Below are 22,714 nucleotides of genomic sequence, written 5' to 3'. Positions count from 1 at the left end.
ACTGCAATCTAACTCTTTGTATGTCTGCTCCCCACCCTTTTCCCAAATTAGACTTTGAGTTCCTAGGGACCTGGCAAGGCCAACTCTCTATTCCTAGAATTTATCTCAAGGCCTGACATGTAGTAGATGCTTAATGGCATGCTTTCTGAGTATTATAATGGTCCTAACAGTACGATGGTGCCAACATCACCAGCACACACATACCTTCAGCATGATAAGGTAAGCACCACCTTGTAGCTCCATATCTGTAATAATGTGTTTAGAGCAAAATGATTAAAAAAAAATCTATGTTTGGGGTGCCTGGGTGGCCTAGTTGGTTAAATGTTCGATTTCTGGTTTCTGTTCAGGTCATGATCTCAGGGTTGTGGGATAGAGCCCCATATTGGGCTCCATGCTCAGCACAGAGTCTGCTCAAGATTTTCTTCTTCCTCTGTTCCTTCCCCCCAATGCTCGTGCACTCTCAGTCTTTTTCTCTCTCTCTCAAATAAGTAAATACATCTTTAAAAAAAAAATGTCTGTGATCATGGGAATGGGCCCAAGGCTGACTGCTAAAGATCAGGGTATTTTTTTTATGCTCATGGGTTTCAAGTGTAAAATAAATAGTCATATATCTTTAATAAACATTTATATGTTTGTTTACTCAAGGACTTTCTCCCAGATTCAAATCTCTTGCCTGTCAGGTATGCACAGAGGTGATATTCAAAGTGTTTAATAAGTAGTGTGGAAATTACAGGACTAATCAGAATAAATCTGTCCATAGCTAGAGCAGAGTCAATGGGATCAATGTTGTGGTTAGTTAAGTCTGGGAATCAGTTTGTGGAGGAAGAGTAGGTTTGTGGAAGAAGAGCAAGACTTGGGTTTTCTACAAGTTTATTTTTAGGTACCTTTGAGCTATCCATCAGGAAGGGAAAGGTAGGCAGATTGAGTTCAGAAACACCAGTGGGCTGGAGGTATAGCTTTGAGAGTTATTGGCATGTTGGCAACAGGATCACCCAAAGCAGCTGGTTCTCAGAGAATTACCTGGAGAGCTTGTTAACTGAGCATCCCACCACTTACTTCTGGTTTCTGATGCAGTACATTTAGGATGGGGCTCTTGAACTTTACAGATAATGCTGATGCTGCTGGTCTGAGGACCACACCTGGGATAGCATTCACCTGGGGGATAAGTGAAAGTGGGGGGAAAAACAAACAAACAAACAAAAAGTGGTCTGTGGGAAGGAGTACAGTGGAAAAGTCAGGCTGCATTGGTTTGAGTCCAGAAGCTACCAGCTAAGAACCCTGTGATCTTGGGTCAATGATATAACTCTCTAGGACTCAATTTCTCCATTTGCAAAATAAGGGAAGTAAATAATACCATAAATTCATAGTGTTATTTAAAGCCAAAACATAGCTGATGGGAAATAGCACAGTGTGGAGTGTACGTTAGGAATTATTTGAAGACTAGTTCTTAAGCCATCTGGCTTTTAAGTAAAAGTTACATCAGACAGGTGGCAAAGACTAAAAAACAGGAGGAAAATCAACCTTAGGTGATAACATAGGAGCCAATGAAAGGTTTTTCACAGAGGTGGGAGTGGCTTGAGTGTAGGTGCTTCTGAGAGTTCAAACAAGATGAGAAAAAAATATGCAAATATCTATTGGATTTAGAGATGCATAGTGACACAGACTGGACCATTTCAGCAGAGCCACATGGGGAGAGGAGATGGTGTCTAGGAGCGTGTACAGCATAGTACCTAGCAGAAGCCCAGGGGCTTGTGACAAGACAAGAGCTCCAGTGACAGTAGCTGCCATTATAACTGTAATCACTGAAAGCAGTTTGTCTGGGCACGTGCATGCATGCAGGTAGGAAGAAATAGATTCAGCTGAAGGATAAACTCTGCAATTTCCAAATAAATGCATTTCTATCGAACAAGCTACATCTCGTGCAAGCTTATTTAAACTGGTGCAGTCTTTAGAAACAAGATTTCAAACTGTAAGGTGGCAGGTATGTCATGCAAATTTAGCAAGAGTCCTTTCTACAGTTCTATGGGAGTGGATGGCTCTGGGATACATCAGGAACTGTTAGTTCTCGCGGCAGCCCCATGACTCAATTGAACTTATAGATTCCTTGCCCCACGTTCCCCATTTCTTCCATGCCAGCAAAGTGAACAATGTCTGGTCTCTGGCAGCAGGAAGAAAGCTCCGTTTGCCTCTTGCCAGTTGAGGAGTGGTTTGTTTCCCTTTCAAACACTACTGCATTCTTCTTGCAATTTTCCTTAACTGTTAAATATTTTATAAGTCTGTCTCCTGCCAGTGCTCCTTACTGGGTGCCCGATAAATGGTGGATTCAACTGGGAATTGTAATGTATGGCAGCAGGTTTCATTTATACCACTCCCATGGAAGAGTCTGCTGGAGTTCATGACCATATTTAAATGGGTGCTAGCCTGTAAAGGTATTTTGCTAATCCTAAAAGCTTTTAGATTGCATCTTAACTTTTCTTAGAGAATTCTCATGAACTCAGTGGGGGAAGGGTAAACCTGGTCCATGACTCTGACATTTGCAAGTGGGAGCGCATGGAATGGATCTGGGGTTTATGCTGCATGTCATCATTTTCCTTCCTTAGGTGTTCTTGCTCTTCATATCTAGAATTCATTTTCCTGTGCCAATTAAATCATGCCCATTCAAGACCCAGCCCCAGTGCCAACCCTTTGGGAAGCCTTCAGAGAGAACTATAGCCTGAATTAAGCTCTCCCTTTATTTCGATGATCTACTGCAATTATTATCTGTAATAGTCTATTTAGCGCTCTTGGCTTGCAACAAAATCTGTGTTCCCACAGTGTGCAGTGTTGTGCTGGCAGCAAAGAAAGCCTCAATGAGTAATATTCAGGTTCAACTTAGTACTTAAGGGGGAAAACCAGTCATTGTTTTAATTCATTAAAAAATTAACTTCCATTGCAAAATCTGCAGGGATTTCTGTTTCCCAGCCTTACATTTTCTTCCCATTTTTCCTTTAATGAATTAACCACCACTACTTCCCGCTGTACATTTAATTAGTATACTGATTGCTTACTAAGTTTGCTACATGGTGTGGAAAGAATACAAAACTTAAAAGCAGAGCAGTCTCCCTGACCTCCCTGGGGGTAGAGACCAAAACTCAGAAAAATGTAAGAAAACACATTAAACTACATATAACGGGGCGCCTGGGTGGCTCAGATGGTTAAGCGTCTGCCTTCGGCTCGGGTCATGATCCCAGGGTCCTGGGATCGAGTCCCGCATCGGGCTCCCTGCTCCTTGGGAGCCTACTTCTCCCTCTGCTTCTCTCTCTCTCTCTCTCTCATGAATAAATAAATAAAATCTTTAAAAAAATAAATAAACTACATATAACAAGTGCCAAATGAATGGTCTGGATAATTGTACAGCCCCTGCGGTCTCAGGTGAATGAGTACTAGTTCCTCCTGCCAGCAACTACACTTGCTTGCCTGAGACCTTGAACTTTGATCATGGCGCCTGGAAGGCCCATCCTTAGCACCATCTCTGTTCATCTTAAGCTGAACATTCCTTTGTCCTCTCTTTGAGAATACCATCCCTAATTTTTTCTCTCCTCCCGTCCCCTCTGTCTATGGAGTTGTTTTTTTCCCTCCTCTCATCAATTTCTATACACTTTACCTAAATTGCTTCGGAAGCTCTTCTTGAGTCCTAACTTCTAAACATTTATTCATACGGGGTTTTTCTCTTATGGAAAGCATGCACAGTCTTCAGTATAGAACATTTAGAAAATTGCTCGTGTATAAAAAGATCATTCTTCTATAAACACCTGTTGTGTTCACCTCTGTGTCAGGCCGTCCGTAAGATCTTGGATCAGAGAGATGTGAAGACATACGCTGCCCCTCAGGAGCTCATGGCCTGGTCAGATGGGAGATTCCTGGGCTGATGCAAGGGAGTGAATGATGTCTGAGAAGGAGTTACTCTGGAGTAAGAGTGAACCTTGAAAAACAAATGGGAATTCATGGGAATAGTAGGCTTCTCCTAGTTTACTTGCCTGGATGTTCATCCTTGTGATTTTTTTTGAAGACAGTCAAAACCTCTATAACAAATTTATCAAGTTACATTCCTAGAAACAGAAGATGCCCTTTGAATTTTAAATACATAACAAAATAGTAGCAGATATTATAGCCAGTTTAGTGTATTAGACTATTGTAAAAGTGAACCAGTTTAAAATACATAAACAGGTTTCAAAAATGCTGGGTAAGTTTACAGATGAGAGTTCCATACCTGATTGTTAAGGTGTCCCAAGGTTATTAGGGTCATGGAAGTTTGGAGTTAGATCACATGCATTATGTTATTCTCCCAAATGTCCCCTATTTCCTCTTTAGAACAAAATACTCACCTGGATATTTTAAAGCACACTGTGTCACCTTAGGGCACAGAAAGAAAATACAGAAGTATACCTCATACTTTACTGTTATCTCATTTGCATTTATGTTCTATTTTAGATGTTTTTAATATATTTTATATGTAAGATAATTAACCAAATATATACATACATGCCCTTATAAGTAGATATGCAAATATTGGAGGGTATCATCCAAAATTATTGTTGTCTCTTTGATGGGCTGTGTTTGGTTATGAGTGATAGAAAGCCTAACAGTGACTAGGCACAGTTTACTTATTTACTTTATTTACTACTTTACAAAAGTAGGTAGGTGGTCTTAGAGTATAACAGCCTAGTGATTCCATTAAGAAATTTTTCTATCTTTCCATTGACATATTTGGCATGATGCCCTACAAGTGTAAAATTTTACCCCGTGGTGAATTTTATTTACCTTGCCCAATGCCTGTGTGATTTTAGGTGAGTAGTGATATATGGACACTATATAGTGAAATGTTTAGGTAATTTCTAAGGTTTCAAATTTACTGATGATTGCAGTATACTGATAGAAGGATCAAGCATAGCATTCTGTTACTGTTTATTGTATTAAAATATTAAAAATATTTAGCAGTGGTGTTTCTTTGAATCCAGTCAAGTCATTGCAAGGGATAAGCATGTGCATTTATATTAAGTTTTGGATTCTCTAAGCTATGGAAATAGAAAACCCGAGTACATGTTAAGACTGACATCTCTGTACTCTCTCACCTTGGACTTTTGCAGAGGCATTTACTTGGGTCTCTGATCCTCTGTAATGTGCTGATACATGATAACATGATAGGGAAGGCAGTTGGTAGAATGGGGAGGTAACCACTGGAGACAGCACTTGTCAGATGGAAACTAATTGATTGTAATTGCTTTGCCATTGTATTGCTCTTGGAGTCTGTAGCTTGTTAAAACCACTGATTATAAAATAAGGATCTCACTTTTTATGCTGTAGGTTATGTTAATGAAAAGCTGTTCTTAGAGGAATGATCAGTGAATATCAATAAATGGATAATAAGAAATTAAAGGAAAACTTAACTAACTGATCATGAGTTAATATACTTCAGTCAGCATAGCAATCAACTGTGTGGTGTTTCGTATTGAATATTTTGCTCAGAGCTCTTGAATTTTAAATATTTCCCATAGAAAGAGAGATTGATTCTGTGTTACTATTTATTGCAAGCTGTCTTGAATAACAGATCTCTGTAGAGGAGATCTCCTGGAAAACAGAAAATGTTTCTGTTTTGCAGAGCCTTTATTTTGTGCCAAAATATTAACAGACAGATATTTTAAAGTGGAAAAATAAGTTCCTGTTGTACCACCAAAAAAAGAAGATATTAGAAGTGGGCTTTTTCAATGCCCACATTATATGAGCAGTATGTGAGTGAAGATTTCTGTGACTCTGAGAGCAGTGTTTGTTTTTCCAATATTCCTCAATATTAAAGTAGGTATACTAAAATGATAAGATTGATGTGAAATTATATCTAACTTGTTGTAAGATACGCATTCACTTTTATATGATTGTAATGATGTCTTTCATGATCATATCGTTTACCAATGGCATTTAAACTCTTAGCAGTGTTAGAGTGATCCAGATTTATTGAGGACATTTTTTACTGAACACCAATTGTGAATCAAGGCTCCACCTCTGACCTTAAGAAACATACAGACTAAAGAAACAGAGAAACGTGTGAACAAATGGCTACATGCAGGTTGAATGTTGAATGCAGTGATGTGAGTGATCAAAGGTGCTAGGGAGACACAATGGGAAGATGGATGATGTAAGCTTTGAAGGATTTCTGGATGTCTTCCAGCAAAGAAAAAGGTGATCCAGGAAGAAGGAGCAGTGTGACAGCTCCTTGTGTTTGAAGAAATAGAAAAATAATTGGAAATTGAGTTGTGAGTCTTAGGGTACAAGATGACCCCAGAGGGCAAAATTCTACGTGGTCTCAGTCCTTCTCTGAGGAATTTGGAGTTTTTCCTATGGGGATGGGGCCCGCTGAGGATTTTTAGGTGTGGGAAGGGTATGAGTGAATTTCCTTTTAGGGCAATCACTTTCTCCACAATTTGGATGATGAACAGGAAGAGGCTCATTGTGACTTCCAGTTACTAAGCTGGTTAGTTACAATAACCCATGCTATTGGACATTATTATTTAATCTAGATCTAAGTAAAGGAAATTAAAAGAGCTTAAATGCAGAATCATTTATTGATCTTTGACTTTTTATTTTATATTTTAAAGATTTGTTTATTTGAGAGAGGGAGAGAGAAAGAGCATGAGCAAGGGGGGGGTGGGTAGGGTAGAGGGAGAGGAGAGAAAGCATCTCAAGCAGACTCCCCGCTGAGCACAGAGCTGGACTCTGGGCTCGATCTCACAACCCCTGAGATCATGACCTGAGCCAAAATCAAGAGTTGGACACTTAAATGACTGTGCCACCCAGATGCCCGTATCTTTGACTTTTTAAATATAATTTTTTCTCCAATATGGCAGTGGAATTGGTGCTAATACTTTAGTTGCTTAAAACTGTGAAACTAGAATGTCTACATGTGATAACAGAGTCTGTGTCTAGTAGATAGCACATACTTATGGCTAGTTTCATATTTAGGAAAAGGATGTAGACATACAGCTTAATTTAAAAAATGTAAGTAATTATGATTTTAAAAACAAATGTTTAAAATAATGCTTAAAAATGACAATAATTTGGTTCTGTTAGGTATTTACCAGAAACATTCTTCACATTTCAGATTCTGTTTCAGAATTTGGAACATTTGCATTTTAATTACATAAGAAAAGGAAAAAGTGGAAGAATAATTTGTTCAGCTATTAGCCGATTAGAGCTGTAACTAAAAACAAAAAACAAACAAAAAACTCATAGAAACTGACATTGGTTTCCACAGAACAGTCACAATATGCAGTGATCAGATGTTTAATGACATTTGGCAACAATAAAGGGAAGGCGATCCTGTTTCAATCTTTCATACAATGTGTTTGTTAAAAACTGAAATTAACAAAAGCGGGTTTGAGGTGTTTGACTGCAGAATCATTCAGCTTTTACTGTTAATGTGTCCCCTAAGGGGGCTTATAGAGTGATTCCAATTGCTAAAATCTAGTGGAGAAATAAGACGACTGAATACAGTGCTTGTCTTAGTCGGGGCTGCTATAACAGATTGGGTGGCTCATAAACCACAGAAATTTATTTGTCACAGTTTTAGAAGCTGGGAAGTCCAAGATCAAGGTGCCTGAAGATTCAGTGTCTGGGGAGCAGCAAGGACTTCCTGGCTCATGGAGCACCATTTTCTCGCTACCTTCACATGACTGCAATGGGCGACGGAGCTTTCTGGGGCCCTTTTTATAAGGGTACTAATCCGATTCATGATCTAATCCCCTCCCATAGACGCACCTGCTGATATCACATCTCATTGTGATTAGGTTTCAACATGTGAATTTTGGGGGGCACACAACGTTCAGTCATAAAGTGTGGTCATATCCAGGTGCATTTCTTCAGTCCAGTGGAGGGTCTGTGCTGTCTCTTTGGAGGCGGAGGGTCAGAGCCCAGGAGAAGTCCTTAGCGCACAGATCCCGGGCTGGTATGGGGCCGGGTGGTGGCGGAATGTGCTGCTGACAGCAGTTCTCTGTGTGTTTTCCCCTGACAGATACAACGACCTATTCCACTGAGCGATCTGAGCACTTCAAACCCTGCCGAGACAAGGACCTCGCATACTGTCTCAATGATGGCGAGTGCTTTGTGATCGAAACTCTGACGGGCTCCCATAAACACTGTCGGTAAGCCACTGGTGGCCAGTACTGGGGGCAGGCCCTCAGAGAGGCCTGGCAGTGGGGCGAGGCGGGGGTGGTGTTTGAGCTCTGCGGTGTTCCGTGGGATGCATTTAGTCCAGCTGTTGGAACGGCCGAATCAGGAGTCTTAAGACGGGAAGGGGCAAGGCTGGGTATCTTTAGTATTTGAGAAGGTAAAACTGAATTAAAATAGACAAGATCTGAATTTTACCTGACTAAGCAAAGAAGGGTTTACTTTTATATCTACCATTTTAATAGAAATAATTACTTACTCACTTTAGAAGGCTGCATTTTTTGGTTCAGGACTTAGGCACATTGGCCTGTACTCAGAAATAATACCTTCTTGCAAAATTACAGAATGTGGCATGGCAAAGCAAACCGCTTATCCAAGGTCTGTCGGCTCAGTGTTGATTGTGAACCAAACCCCAGACTGTAACTGTGTCCAGAGAAGACTGGAGCTCATCTTGATTCTGCCCTCGTTTATTAATTTCATTATTTTTTTAACACCTCTCTTGATGAAACACTCTCCAGCAAGATGTTGTAAATGAAATCATAGTCCTGTTATAGTCTAGGTAGAGAACTACTTAGGGAAAATTCCCAGTAGAGATCAGGATGTGTTTAATTGGTTTTTAGAGACTTAAGGTTATAGAAGTGCTAAAAATAAAAACAAGTTGAGATAAATAGTGCACTTGTAGGCACTGCAGCTTTAAGCTTCCATAGAAGAATCAAATTAGCATCCAAAAATTATTTCCCACTGAGCTTTTATTTCCATCACTACCCCTGGTAATTTGTTTTTTCTTGCAATTGTATATGCTTCAGTGATCATATATATCCACACCCCTTTCCTTCTCTTTATTTACTCTTCTCATATGACACACTTACTAAATTAATTATTCTGAATCATGAAGCATGGAAATTATGATTTTTTCCTCTATATATTGCTATTATAAAACTTCATTCTGTGTTGTTTTATTAAGATGGCACAGAGAAATGCGCCTTGTAGTTAGGAGCTTGGAACATGTTGGCAAATCCTGCCTGGCTCTAAGGGCCAGCTTCAGTCCACGAGGAAGTTGCGTTGTCCCAGTGGGTGGCGCAGGTTTGAAGGAGCCGATGAGTGACGGTGGCAGATCTCTGTAAGAGTTACCCTGTCTTCTGTCAGGATAAACAGACCTGGGACCTTTCCTCACTCTTGAGAGCATGGCTTCCATGTGATTTGGGGAGTGACATTACACTTACCCCACCTACAAAATTTACACCCTACTTCTGTCTTCTGTGAAATTGGGTTGGGGATGAAAGGGGGTGGGAATGCTCCTCCCCACATCCCTCTTCTTGTGTTATATTTATTAGGGCAGTGTAGACAGAGAGGTAGAAAGCACACAACTGACTTTAAGACCTCAAGGCAAAAGCCAAGAGTGATCTACCCATTCAAAGCATGAATTATATCCAAGCTCTCATAGATACTCAACCGTACGTTAAAGAGATCGCCATGTGGAAGTGGGCAATGCAGTTAACTAAGTCTGAATTCCTAATTGATTGGTGGAGCGATTAATTAGAAGTCTCACCTAAAGCAGTGACTTTTGGGATGATGTTTTACCCAAAGGAAGGATGAGATCAGGCCCCACCACTGTACCCAGGTGGGTATGATTAATGTTTTTGAAAACTGAGAATGTTGAAAATAACAAAAATAATTCTTACTCTTTTTCAACCTACAGCCTCACTATATTCTGGATTAGTTCATGGTGTATTAGTTTGCTAGGGCTGCTGTAACAAAGTTCCACAGATTGAGTGGTTTAAATAAGAGGAATGTATTTTATCACAGTTCTGCGAGCTAGAAATCTGTACTCCAGGTGTTGGCAGAGTTGTTTCCTTCAGGTCTCTCTCCTTGGCTTATAGATGGCCACCTTCTCCCTTGTGTCTTCTCATTTTCTTCCCTCTGTATGTGTCTGTATTCAAATTTCCTCTTCTTATAAAGACACCGGTCATACTGGATTAGTATCCACTCTAATGACCCTATTTTAACTTATCTCTGTAAAGACCCTTTCTCTAAATATAGTCCCATTCTGAGTTACTGGAGGTTAGGACTTCAACATATTAATTATTTGGGAGACAAATCCAGTCTATGATAATGGATCTCAGGTCTGGAAAATATATCTTTTGCTTTTGTGCATATATGCATGTCTAATTTTTTTGCATACACAAGCAGAGATACATCTATGATTTAGCTGGAACAATATATATATATATATATATAATTGTGACCTTCTGTCTTCATATTTCTTGCATATTTCAGCACAGACAACCTGTTATTTAACATCGAGTCACAACATAGCTAATCATGACAAAAAAACAGCCTAAGACAGAATTGGAACTTGAGTAGGTTAATAGATGCCTATAAATCTCCTACTAGAGTGTATGAATAAATCACACATCGCGTGTGCCCACTATTCATCTCCTGCGCTTTGCTGTGAATAAAAAGCTTACATTTGTTCCTGCATCAGCCACTTCTAAGAATTCCCATGTAGTTTATTAATAATGTGCTATTTTGTATAGCACTCTATTTAAGTAGTATGTTTCATTCATTCTTCTCCATTTGGCAGTTTATTGAGCACCTCCTATCACAAAGATATTGTTGAATAAATACATCCAGAAATGAATTTAGGAATTAAATGGTGCTGTTCTTTGTAATGCACTTGGGGTAAGTGAAGTAGTTTGTTGTCAGGAAGTAAGGAAAACAAGGGAAAGTATTTTCACGAGACTGGCGTGCTATCAGGGGTATCTTTGTGATAAATTGCCAACTGGGCCATGTTTCAAGTTAAATAAAAAACACAATTTAGTATATTAGACCAGCAATATGTAGGGGTCTCTGTCAATCTAGCTCACTAAATGCTTTACTTGTGACATTCAGATCTAAGAGAAATCAAGATTATACTTTTTCGTTTTTTAAAAGTAAATTCCAATCCTATGATAAATCCTATGATTGTGATCCTATGAATCAAAAATTTTTTTCTATTTTGAAAATGATTGATCATGCTCTAACACTTTTCTGTTTACTTGCCGGAGAAGAATAGATGCAAATCTACCTAGATCATCTCTGATAGAGATCCTGAAAGTGTATGCTCAAAAATGTTAACAGCGGGGTGCCTGGGTGGCTCAGTTGGTTAAGCGACTGCCTTCGGCTCAGGTCATGATCCTGGAGTCCCGGGATTGAGTCCCGCATCAGGCTTCCTGCTCAGCAGGGAGTCTGCTTCTCCCTCTGACCCTTCCCCCTCTCATGTGCTCTCTCTCTCTCTCTCATTCTCTCTCTCTCAAATAAATAAATAAATAAATAGAATCTTAAAAAAAATGTTAGCAGCATGAATGTTGAGATGAGGGAGGTTTCATATTTTTCTCTTTGTTATTTTCTTACCCTTTAGTGTATCTTTAGAAAGCCATTTTTAGTATTTAGAAATTATAGAGCAAGCTAATGAAAATTTAAGAACAATACCAAGATTCTAAAGATAACTTGACAGAGGGGATTTTAAAGAAAAATAAATAGGCAAACTTGGTCTTGCTGAATTTAAAATATGCTATGAAGTCCTAGATCATTGGCTGACGGACTGGCAAAAACAGAACCAGGTATGTTCTGGATCTTAGTGTAGAGTAAGGAGAGATCCATAAATCAGAGGGAAAATGAGAGGCTGATGGCTCAGTAAATTTGGTTGGCTATCAGGTAAAACAAATCAAATTTGGATTTTTACTTTCCTTCTTTATATGAAAAGTTGTTTTTAATGAATTCAAGAGTTGATGTAATTAATAAAGTCTTGAGGAAAACAGTAAATAAAATTACATATTTATTTATGTCAGCAATTGAAAGGATCTTTTGAACAAAAAGGAATGGAAGGAAAAAATAAACAACCTGGCAGAACATTGCTTTTTGGTCTGAATCCCATAAATCAGAAATAAAATTAAAAGACAAATTATCAGTAAACTGTATAATAAAATATGGCAAGGAATTAATATTCTAATGAGTTATATAGATCAACTAGTGTAACACTAAAATTAAGTCTCAGTAGGAAAATGGGCAACAGGGGGAACTTATTCCTTCCTTAAAAAGGAATACAAATAACCAATAAACATGAAAAATACTCAGCCTCACAAAGAAATGCAAATTAAATTTTTTCCCTGTTATATACTTAATGATTTTTAAAAACAGTTTGCTGAGAGTAGAGTAAAAGCACATTTTCATTCACTACCTGAGGGAGTACATTTTGTTAAGGTTCTTCTGTATGTAATGTGTCAGTATGTTTCAAAATATTTACATTGTTTCTAAAAATGTAGTGTACAGAAATGTATACATAGATTTATTTATAAGAATATTCACCACAGATTTATTTGTATTAGGAAAAAACCCTGAATTCATAATTCTACATAAATTAGAACACGTCCATGCATTGGATGAATTCAGCCTAACTAGAATTTTCATAATGTTTTAAGGACCTGAAAATGTTCATTATATCATGTTGTATATATGAAAATCAGGATATTCTAAAGTTGAACCTACAATAGCAATCCAATTCTAAAAAAGAGCTTAGTAAAAAGACTAATAGGTTTTACAACTATTTTCTTCTTCACACCTTATGAATTTTCTAAGATCTGTACATTACACATGTATTTCATTTATGTAATACCTGGTTAAAACACTTGACCTTGCTTCTCATCTTTTCATTAAGAAAGATAGATAGTGTCCCTGTCTCTGTTAAATCAAGGTCATTATAGTTCATTATCATTAGGCTGATAAGAGAACTTCCAATTAAGCCCTTCCAGATTAAATACTACCAAGTCTATTTGAATGTGTGTGCTTCTTCTTTTATTAATAATTCATTTACACTTTTTACACTAATTCTTTTCCATGCTGAATTTGTGTGTTTTGAAACATAAAAAAATTGGACTAAATAATAGAAAGATATATCCTACAGAAATAAAGCTGGGTGAGAAGGAAAGCAAGTCACTAGAAATGCGTTGAATCAAAATATTCTGAATAAAAACAGGATATTCTCTAACATATTTACTTTTATGTCATTTCTAGAAATTTTAAGAACTTGGGCAATGGTGCTATCTGTAATCTATTTCACTAGAGTGAAAGAGGGAGCCATTGTGACTGAAAAGATTGGTAGGCATTTGACTGGGCCAGACTTGTTTTGAGGCCAAATTCAAGCTAAAAGGATGTGCCTCCCCTGAATTGAAGCTCATTAGATGTTTCGCCAGCCTTGCTGTAAAAATGGATTTTCAAAACTTTGGGAAGGATAGCATTTTAGCTGAATTTGATCTGAAGCGATCATTTTGGAAATTTGTCAAGTAATTCTCTTGAAGATGCTTGACTCGTTTAAAATATGGAACTGCTAGAAAAAAGAAAGAAGCAGTCCAATAGCAACCATTGCCTGAGGCTGTACTTCCATAAATGGGCTGATGGACTGGGCAGTGATATGGGTGGAATGCTCCCAGGACTTGGGGAGCAGGGAAAACGATTGAAAGGAGGGAGAGGCCTATAGAGGAGTTGCTCTTCCTTACTTTGTCTCATTCTGCCTGAGTAGGTTTTGAAATCAAAGCTTCCATTTTTAAGAGTATTGACTGGGCATAGTGTAACCATTTCCCAATGATATACTATATAAAATTACAGGACCCTCCGTGTCAGTGCTTTGCTCTGTCACTTTGGAGATCCATTAGCTCTCCCACCCAGTGAGGATCCTCTTTATCAAATGGTTCTCCAGTAAGTGCTCTGAGTGCAGCAGCTAATGATTCCCCATGGTTGACACAAGGCAGAATGGAAATGGAGTTTGGCAAATATCCCTGAACTCCATTGGCAGGAGATGATGGAGGCTGAAATATCTCTAAATCCAGGCCTAGTGGCAGAGTCCCTGAAGAATGGAGTTGGATAACAGGGTGAAGAGCCTCAGAAGAATTTTCAAGTTCATTAGATAAATGTTCATGAAAACGTTTGCCACAGTCCGGACATAATTTGAGTAATTTGCAATAGCCATGTTCATAACAGGCTGTCTGTTGATTGCCTCTGACATAAAGAAATGAGCCAAGTGATAACTGTTTGTCTCTTCTCTGTGGATGAAGTTTGTGAAAAGAGTCTCAGTGGCTCAAAAAGCACAGAAGAGCAGCATAGTGAACATAATTTTGCCACTTGATGACACATAGGTATTGGTTTACTTCTTCTATTTTAACCTGTTTGTACTGGTCCCAAGCTTGTGTTCTCAAAGGGCCACTTAAATATTGTGCACAAGACAAGAGAAGCACATTTGATAGAGAATAAAAACACATTTTTTAAGTTAATGGTCAAAGATTCTTCCCTTATTTTAATGTTTTCTAACTTGATTGGCAGCTCTAGTTGAAACGTGAAATGGCGTTTCTTGAGGTGGTTGTTCTGATTGGGTTTCTTGTTGTATCAAAGAATTGACTTAAATGTGTTTTCCTTATATGACTTGGGATAAGAGGCACATGAGGCAAATGTGGGCATTCAAGACAGTCCTGAGTTAAAAACTCTGCCTTTATACTGGCTGGATGAGGATTTTCTGCAAGGTATTTAACCAGAACCTCCAGTCCTGTATTGAAAAGAGAGTCAGACGGAGACAGACAAATACTGGTCCTAAAGATTGATACAAGAATGAAAAGTAGCAACATATAGAAAACTCTAAATACACAATAGACACTATGTATATAGTGACACTGTCATCCTCAGTTCTTTCCTCTTCTTCCCTTCTGCTTATATTGAAACCAAACCAAAGCATGTGTGCTGGAATCCTGTGAGAGAAATGGAGTGGGTATCATCTGTGTATTTGATTAAGAGGAGACTCAGGTTTTAAAAGGGGAGAAGGGTCAGGCCAGAGAATTCCTTGTGCTTTCTGAGGGCTCAGGCTTCTCACTGCTAATTTGGATACTCTGACAAATTAGCCAATTTCTGTTATTTCTCCCAATTTTGCAACCGTTTCTTGATGTTCCAAGACTTTCTTCTTGCTGAATATAGCTTTAAGAGGAAAAAAATGTTTTTCCTTTCCTACTTCATCAATGTAACTTGCCTTTATTGTGTTCATGATTCCCATTTGGACTGGTTGGTTAGATTCAGTGCTCCCCCACTAACTAGCAGATGGACAACTTACACACATTCTCTGTGACTCAGTTTTCTTATTTGTTAACTGGGGACAATAATATCCCTACTTCACAGGATCATTGTGAGGATTGGTATAAGTAAAATGTCTGGTATAAACAGATAGTGAATTTAATGGAGTCAGTGGGGTTGAATATAATAAGGTGCGTATGTTGCTGTCTGCACAGCTTTGTTTGCAGATCATTTGATTTGTGCCAGAGCTTCAAGATGGGTATACTAAGAGTCTCCTAAGCACATAAAGTTCAGCTTAGATCCACTAAGGAGAGTTAAACTGACCCAGATAAATTATTGAAAAACACAGTAATAACAGATCATGGGCAAGAACACTTTTCAGAATCAAGGGTCATTATAATTATTCAAGCAGTAAACTTAGGGGTAAAGCGGGAACAAGGGGTTACCTTTGGTCAGGCAAATTCTCCCTGTTCTGTGCACAGGGCTATGCGGAAAACTCCCCTCCCCTCGGGCGCCTGGGTGGCTCAGATGGTTGGGCGTCTGCCTTCGGCTCGGGTCACGATCCCAGGGTCCTGGGATCGAGCCCTGCATCGGGCTCCCTGCTCCTTGGGGGCCTGCTTCTCCCTCTGCTCCTCTCTCTCTCTCTCTCTCTCCCCCTCTCTCTCCCTCTGTCTCTCATGAATAAATAAATAAAATCTTAAAAAAAAAACAAACTCCCCTCCCCTCGTACTGTCCAAGCCATTCTGGCTGAGGATCCTCCACAGTAACCCTTGGATCTGCCTCCCTAAGTACCTGCTTCTTGTGTGTGGGGATCCCAGACCTGTTGGGTTGGAGCGACCTGGGAGCTCCGCACTCAGCCAGAATTACGTGATCACATTTGCCACAGTTTAAGTGAATTATGGATTCTTTCCCCAAGTTTATTTAAAAAACAATTGAGAACATATCCATAAATATCCTTTTAGCTAGAGATGGTCTATCTGTACAGAGGTGAACAACATTAGATATGGTAACACTGCTCCTGCCATGCAGGCTTCTCAGGCAAACATTCCAGTAAGACCTTCTCAGAACAGGACAGAGATGGCTGAGATGTTCTGTTTAGGCTCCTGGGGCAGTGAGAGAATATGCACCACCCTTCTGCAGAGTCTGTTCATCTAGTGAGGAAAGAACTCTTGCTCTAGCCTGTTTGACAACTTTAGGCAACATTTCCATCTTCCTGAGGATTGTTTGTCTTTTCAATTCACTTTGGTGTGAGCATCTTTTTAAAAATATATATAAAAGAATATTTAAGGACCAGATCACATTGTCTATGCATAATCACACACACACACACACACACACACACACACACACACACATTATAATCTGAATGACCATATAGGTTGTCATCCAAACCTAAAAATGTTTGAGATGTAAATGGCATTTTTAATAATTTTTTTCTGTTAAATAAGCCTACACCAGGGATACCTTAAGTTCAGTAGGACATGTGGTTGCCCTGATTGTAATTCAAATGAAACTCAAATTCATAGAAGAGCATGTATGCTCTATGTGTTTTTCTTAATATAAATTTCGTAAGATTGTACCACCTCTGTATTATTATCCCCCCCTTTTCCAAATCAGCTGAGCATTCTCTGAGTCACCAAGTACTGGCAGGATTTGGATTGAGAAAGCAGGGCAGGGGGCTCCCAGAGCCCAGGGTCTCTCCACTCTACTCTGCAGCTGTGGAAGTACACATCAACATCCAGTTAGTGTTGTCTTTAATTACCTTTCTACCTAGCCATTGTTTGTGAAAACTAAAAAATGTGACAGGAGGGCCAGGCCCTCCTTGTCTACAGAAAGAAGCTGAAGACAGCATTTCTGAAGTTTATCTTGAAGTACATTTCTACAACTCTATTTTTTTTTTTTTTTTTTTTGTGATCACAGCTATTCTGGTGCTTTTATGAATATCAGGAAACTAGTCTGCTTTTTTTTAAGATTTTATTTATTAGAGAGAGAGAGAGAGCACGAACAGAGAGAAGGGCAGAGGGAGAAGCAGGCTCCCTACTAAGTAGGGAGCCCAATGCGGAGCTTGATCCCAGAACCCTGAGATCATGACCTGAGCTGAAGGCAGACGCTTAACCGACTGAGCCACCCATGCGCCCCTGGAAAATAGTCTGAACATGCATACGTACACGCACTCATACATATATGGAATACTTACTAGGTATCTGGTATCATGCAGGGCACTGAGGTCCAACGGCAAATGAGAAAAAAACACCTCTTCCTTTACTGAACTTGCTCTTAGTTGGAGCACCAAGAAGTCCCCACAATCTATTGTGATAGAATTCCATGATGGGCAAACACTGACAATCACTGGCACCAAAGCCTACACTTGAGATTGTAGGGAAATCCTTACTAGACTGGTAAACTTTGAAGAAATATCTTCGTCGAGTATATTTACATACAAAATCCCCTGTTCAAGTTTTATAAAATGAGAAATTAATGACAAAATTAAAAAAAGAAACAGGAAAAAAAATGAAAGCATGAAGCATGTTTTGAAGAATATCTTGTTCAGAGATATATGTCATACGTGAGTGATACAGGTAGGTTTATACATATATATGTCATATGTGACAGGTATAGAAGGTATGCTTAGTTTTACCATACATACACTAAAATATAAATGGCAATTTGATAACATTATTCCCATTATCCTACCAGTGTTTAAAAAGCATATTCAGTGTTCAGGGTCCAATGGAAGGTGGTAGGAATATAGTGATGAATGTTTTCAGAAAATCTAATAAGAGAGGGGTTGAGATGGACATTTTCTAGTTCAATTCAGTGTGACAAGTTCTGTGACCCATATCATCCAGTCTGTATGATCTGTATGTATGTAGTCCATATCTGTGTAGGAGACTCCAAAAATCAATGGTCAGTCCTAAAGCCAGGAAGAGCTTCTGAGAGGAAGTAACATGAATTTGCACTTGGAAGGATAAGAGCCTATTCCTCCCTCAGTTTGAAGCCTGTTCTTGCTTGCCAACAAAGGCATAGAGAGTTGAGCTGCTATTGGAGGAAATTCCCTTCGAACCCCAGGGAGGAAATTTCAAATGTACTTTAAATGCAATTAAGAATAATCAGTTTTATGACATAAATTCTGCTGTTGGTAACTTCTTTTCTGAATTATTTCCTCCCTTGTGTCCAGATGGTTATCAAAAACATATCAGGACATAATGACATCTTTAATTTAATTCTCCTAAACTCTAAATTTTTATAATGAGTGGAAAGAACAGACAAGAGTATGGTTTTTTCAAACCTGTCAGTGTCCTATTGATTAAATTATGAAATCAAGAATTCTTTTATTTACCCAAAATTAATTTGTGATTTTTATCTACATATATGAAATATTTGCAAAGACCGTTTAGTAGCTACCATCTAAAATTAATTTATTAGCATCTTAAGTATAAGTAAGGATATTTCTGGCACTAAAAATTTTCCTAATGAATTAAGTGTATCCATTTAAGGGTGCCTTGACCATCGATCACTGGGGAGTTATTCAGGGAGAATGTGAGGGAGCAAAGTTGGAAGATACTCGTTGGCACATTTGAGTAGAATGTCCTTCATTTTCCCAACTACAAAGCATTGCTTTTCTCTAGCAGAGCAGCTGTGAGGCTCATAGGAGGTCAAAGTAAGGTAACGATACAGAGTTTCCCTTAGAATGCATCACGTGGCATTTTGGCATGTGCAGTGATACACACATTGAGCAGAAACCAGAGAAAGAAAGGTTGTTAGAGTTCCTGAAAAAGGGTGCCTTTGTAGTTCCTCAAAGGCTACTTTTTCATTTAAACACATCATAAATGCAGTTATAGCTAGGATCAGGGAAAGGAGTTACTATTTCAACAGAAGACTTCATTAAACAAACAGACCCCAGGCTTTGGGGCAGAGGAGTGCTCTGAGATGGTAGTGTAGAAACAGAAATGATGCCCAGAGCCTGGCCTCCCTGGAGCCCTCTAACAGCAGGTTCATCCCAATGACCCTGTGCTCCTGAAGGGCAGAAATTCAATTAGGAACTCTCAGGAGGGAGGGGAGTGTGTGTCAGTAGGTGGCTCCACCCCCAGAAGGAAAACAGACTCTGGTAGTTACAAAATAGAGGCGAATAATAGGATGATGGAGAGTGAAAAACAGTAGGTTGGAAAGAATTGGTGGAAAGGATGAGCTGATAAAGCATCAACTTTAAATAAGGTCATAATTTTGCTACCGTTTGGGGTGTGCTTCTGGGCTAATTTACAGCTACAATTGAAATCACAGGAAGCCTTACTCTCTGCAACAAGGTTTTATTTTCAGTGCTCTGGAAAGCTCTTTCCTTTCCGCCTGGGTTAGCGTTTGTGAAAGAAGTAATGATTGTTTTAATGATATTAAATAGTAGCTTTGATCTCTTTCCCCCACAAGCTAACCAAAACATTATCTGGATGTATGAAATGATTCATTTGTAAGCAAAATTTCTGTTTCTATTATAATACACCTGTTCACCTACTGATGCTCTCACTAGGCTGTGAGTTCATCTTTGCTTCTGGGACCTGCCACCTCCTCAGTAAAGATACATTTGGTAAATGAAAAGAACTCTAGGCAATTCCTACCACCAGCCTTTTTCAGAGGGCAGAATTGAGGTGTTAAAGGGAAGGAAAGGAAGATGCTAATAGCCGTCGATTATTTCACCCTACTAAGTGCAAGGCCAACGTTTTGACCCTTAATACACTGCTTCGTGGTTGCCAACTTAGCCCTCATATTACATCTGCAAAGGGATGTTGTATCACCGTTTGAGGTCATGAAGGAAGCTCTGAGAGGGAAGGCAGTAGCTTCTTCAGGGATAGGCAGCCAGCAGGTGACAGGACTGAGCGCCAGTCTCAGTTCTGTTTCATGCTCTTGATGTTTCAGTCTTGTCAAACTGACGGTGATTGTAAGAATCACTGAGGGAGATGGTTAAAAATAAATTCTCAGGCTCCTCCTCTGAAGCTTCTGATTCAGGTGCCCTAAGATGGCACCCAAGAATCCCGCATTCAGATGATTCCATTATTGAGATGAATTGGGGCAACAGTGAATGAGACTCGTGTTTCTCAAATGTTGAGTGGGTGAATCCTCTGGAGAATTTGCTCAGCTGAAGATTCATGTGTAGCAGATCTGAGGTGAGGCTTGATATTCTGTATTTCTGACAATGTCCCAGAGGATACCCATGCTGCTGTCCACTGTTCACACTTGGAGCAGTGACTAAATTTTCATGTACACAAAGGGGACCTGTCTTCCCCATCACAGGGTTTTTTTCAAAATCCTGCCACCATGATACATCCTCCATCCAAAAGCAGCTCAGAAGTTGTGTCTAAGCAAATTTCATGCACACACATTTGAGAATATGTTTGTGAAGCTTCTGGAAACTTCCATCTCTACTAGTTACCTTACTAGTTCATCTATCTGCTTAATAATCCCTGGGCACCTGCAGCATGATTTGGTCCTATGCTCATCTCATCCAGAACAGTTTTGTAAGCCAAATGTCTCATCAGGTCTCTGTTATGTTAGAGGGATTTTATATACCACATCTGTGATTTATAGGTTTAGGCTGGACAATTAGTATTTCTCCCAAGGAGCAGGGCCTTAAGTTAGGGGAAAACATTCTCTGCAACATTCAGAGAAAGAAATGCATATCGAACGTCTTAAAAGTGGCTTGAAACCATATCTCTTCAGGAACTGGGTTCATTCAAGATAATTCATCTGAGGCTTTTTAAAAGTATATTACTATTTTTTTCCAATTTTATTCAAAATTATTTTCAAACTAACAAAGCCTTCATGAGTAAACATGACAAAATGTTAAGCCGATTTTACAATGGAAGACTAAATTCTCAAAAGGACAACTCTGATTTATCAGAAACAATGTTGTAAATCTAGGCTTTGCTGCTTCCAAGCTGTGTGACATTTGCTAATATCTTAGCCTCTGTGAACCTTGGTTTCCTTTTTTTTTTTTTAATTTGGGTATAGTTGAGTATAGTTGAATATAGTTGACACACTGAACGTTAATTTCTTTCTTGTGAAATCACTTGATTGGAGATAATTCCCACCGTCACTTCCAATTTTAAAATTGGGGGAAGAAGCTGAGTGATCTGTTGCATTTTCACCTGTCTTTCCTTCCCAGGTGCCTGACAATGTAGGGTTTTCTTTTATCAACAACTATTTTATTATCAGTGTTAGTAGAATTCAAAACAGGTACTTTACGTCACTTCTGCCATACCAGTAGATATAACTGACTCGGCCAAGAGATTATGCTTTTCATCCAACAGAGTCCTTTCCAGTCTGTGCCTATATACTTGGAGAATTCCATGGTAAGCTATATAGAGGAGGCCAACTGTGTATTTTCCTGTGCCCCAACACCACCACCACATAGGGGCCTGTTTCCATATGCCGCACGGGTCTCTACAGTTGTCACTTGCAAGTCACCTGCTAGTGCAAAATCATGGTACCGACATTTAGCAAAGTATTCCATGACTCCATGTTAGAACCTAATTGTTCTCTCTCTCTCTCTCCCTCTCATTGTCTATTTTCATTCTCTCTGTTCCATTCAGCCACCCATACACACTGATTGAGCACTCACTCTGTCAAGCTTGTGTACAGATGAAGTACTTCTCTCATAGGGTTTCTCTGGAATTGAAACCCAGAAGTGAAATTGGTTGGCCCAAGTTCACGAACATTTTAATGGCTCTTGACCCAAAAGTATCTTGCCTACATTGAGTAAACTTCTTTTCTAATTTGACATGTGTAAGCTTGCCCCTCATTATTATTTAATGTTTGCGTCTTTGAGTACTAAATACTGTACATCCTTTATATGGACATAAAGTGAACTTAGATTTTATTTTTACTTCACAAATGAGTTTTTTGAAGGCAATAGAAAACCAAGAAAGAGTATTAAGCCGGTGAGTAACATGTTAATTTTATGCATGTATTATATGTTTTGATCTATAGAAGCTGCTGCCAGTTTATTTTCTGTGTAATCAGGCTTTATAAGTGGTCTTGTAGCAGACGTTCTTTTATTTAAACAGACCCTCTTAGTTTTGTAAATATGAGGCAGGCATGCACTCAGAATCTTGCAGAATGATGGTAAATGGTATGTGTGTGTGTGAGTGTGTATCTATTGTGTGTGTGTGTGTGTGTGTTTGCATTAGCCTTCCCCTCCAGTAGATCCCTTGGGATGCAGAGTTCTAGAGAAGAATGAACAATTAATGTAATAAGGAGCTCAATGCATTTTAGGAGAGAGGAGATGAAGAAACCATGCTCCTCCAAACTCAAAGAGAAGGAGTCTTGTCTGGTAGGAACAGAGTGATCTGATTAAGGTTCACAGCAGGGAGGGACACCAAGAGCTCCAAAGGTGAGCTCACAAGGAGAAAGTGGAAGAATAGAGTGGTGACCCAGACTT

General features: G+C 39.1%; 1 protein-coding gene across 6 annotated transcripts in view; it reads left to right on the top strand.

Moving 5' to 3' along the window:
- NRG3 (neuregulin 3) overlaps positions 1-22,714 on the top strand; it is a 1,101,926-nt gene that overhangs the window by 480,947 nt on the left and 598,265 nt on the right. For all 6 annotated transcript variants that reach the window (XM_028098949.2, XM_088019858.1, XM_028098948.2 and 3 more), the window contains exon 2: positions 8,042-8,171. In XM_028098949.2, the coding sequence (XP_027954750.1) occupies positions 8,042-8,171 (130 nt within the window). The remainder of the gene's footprint in view (positions 1-8,041; positions 8,172-22,714) is intronic.

The sequence above is a fragment of the Eumetopias jubatus genome, unplaced genomic scaffold (assembly GCF_037043125.1).
Source record: "Eumetopias jubatus isolate StellerSeaLion01/CBP00866 unplaced genomic scaffold, mEumJub1_p1.0 scaffold_17, whole genome shotgun sequence".
NCBI classification, from domain to species: domain Eukaryota; kingdom Metazoa; phylum Chordata; class Mammalia; order Carnivora; family Otariidae; genus Eumetopias; species Eumetopias jubatus.
This window is presented reverse-complemented; position numbering and strand designations above follow the sequence as displayed.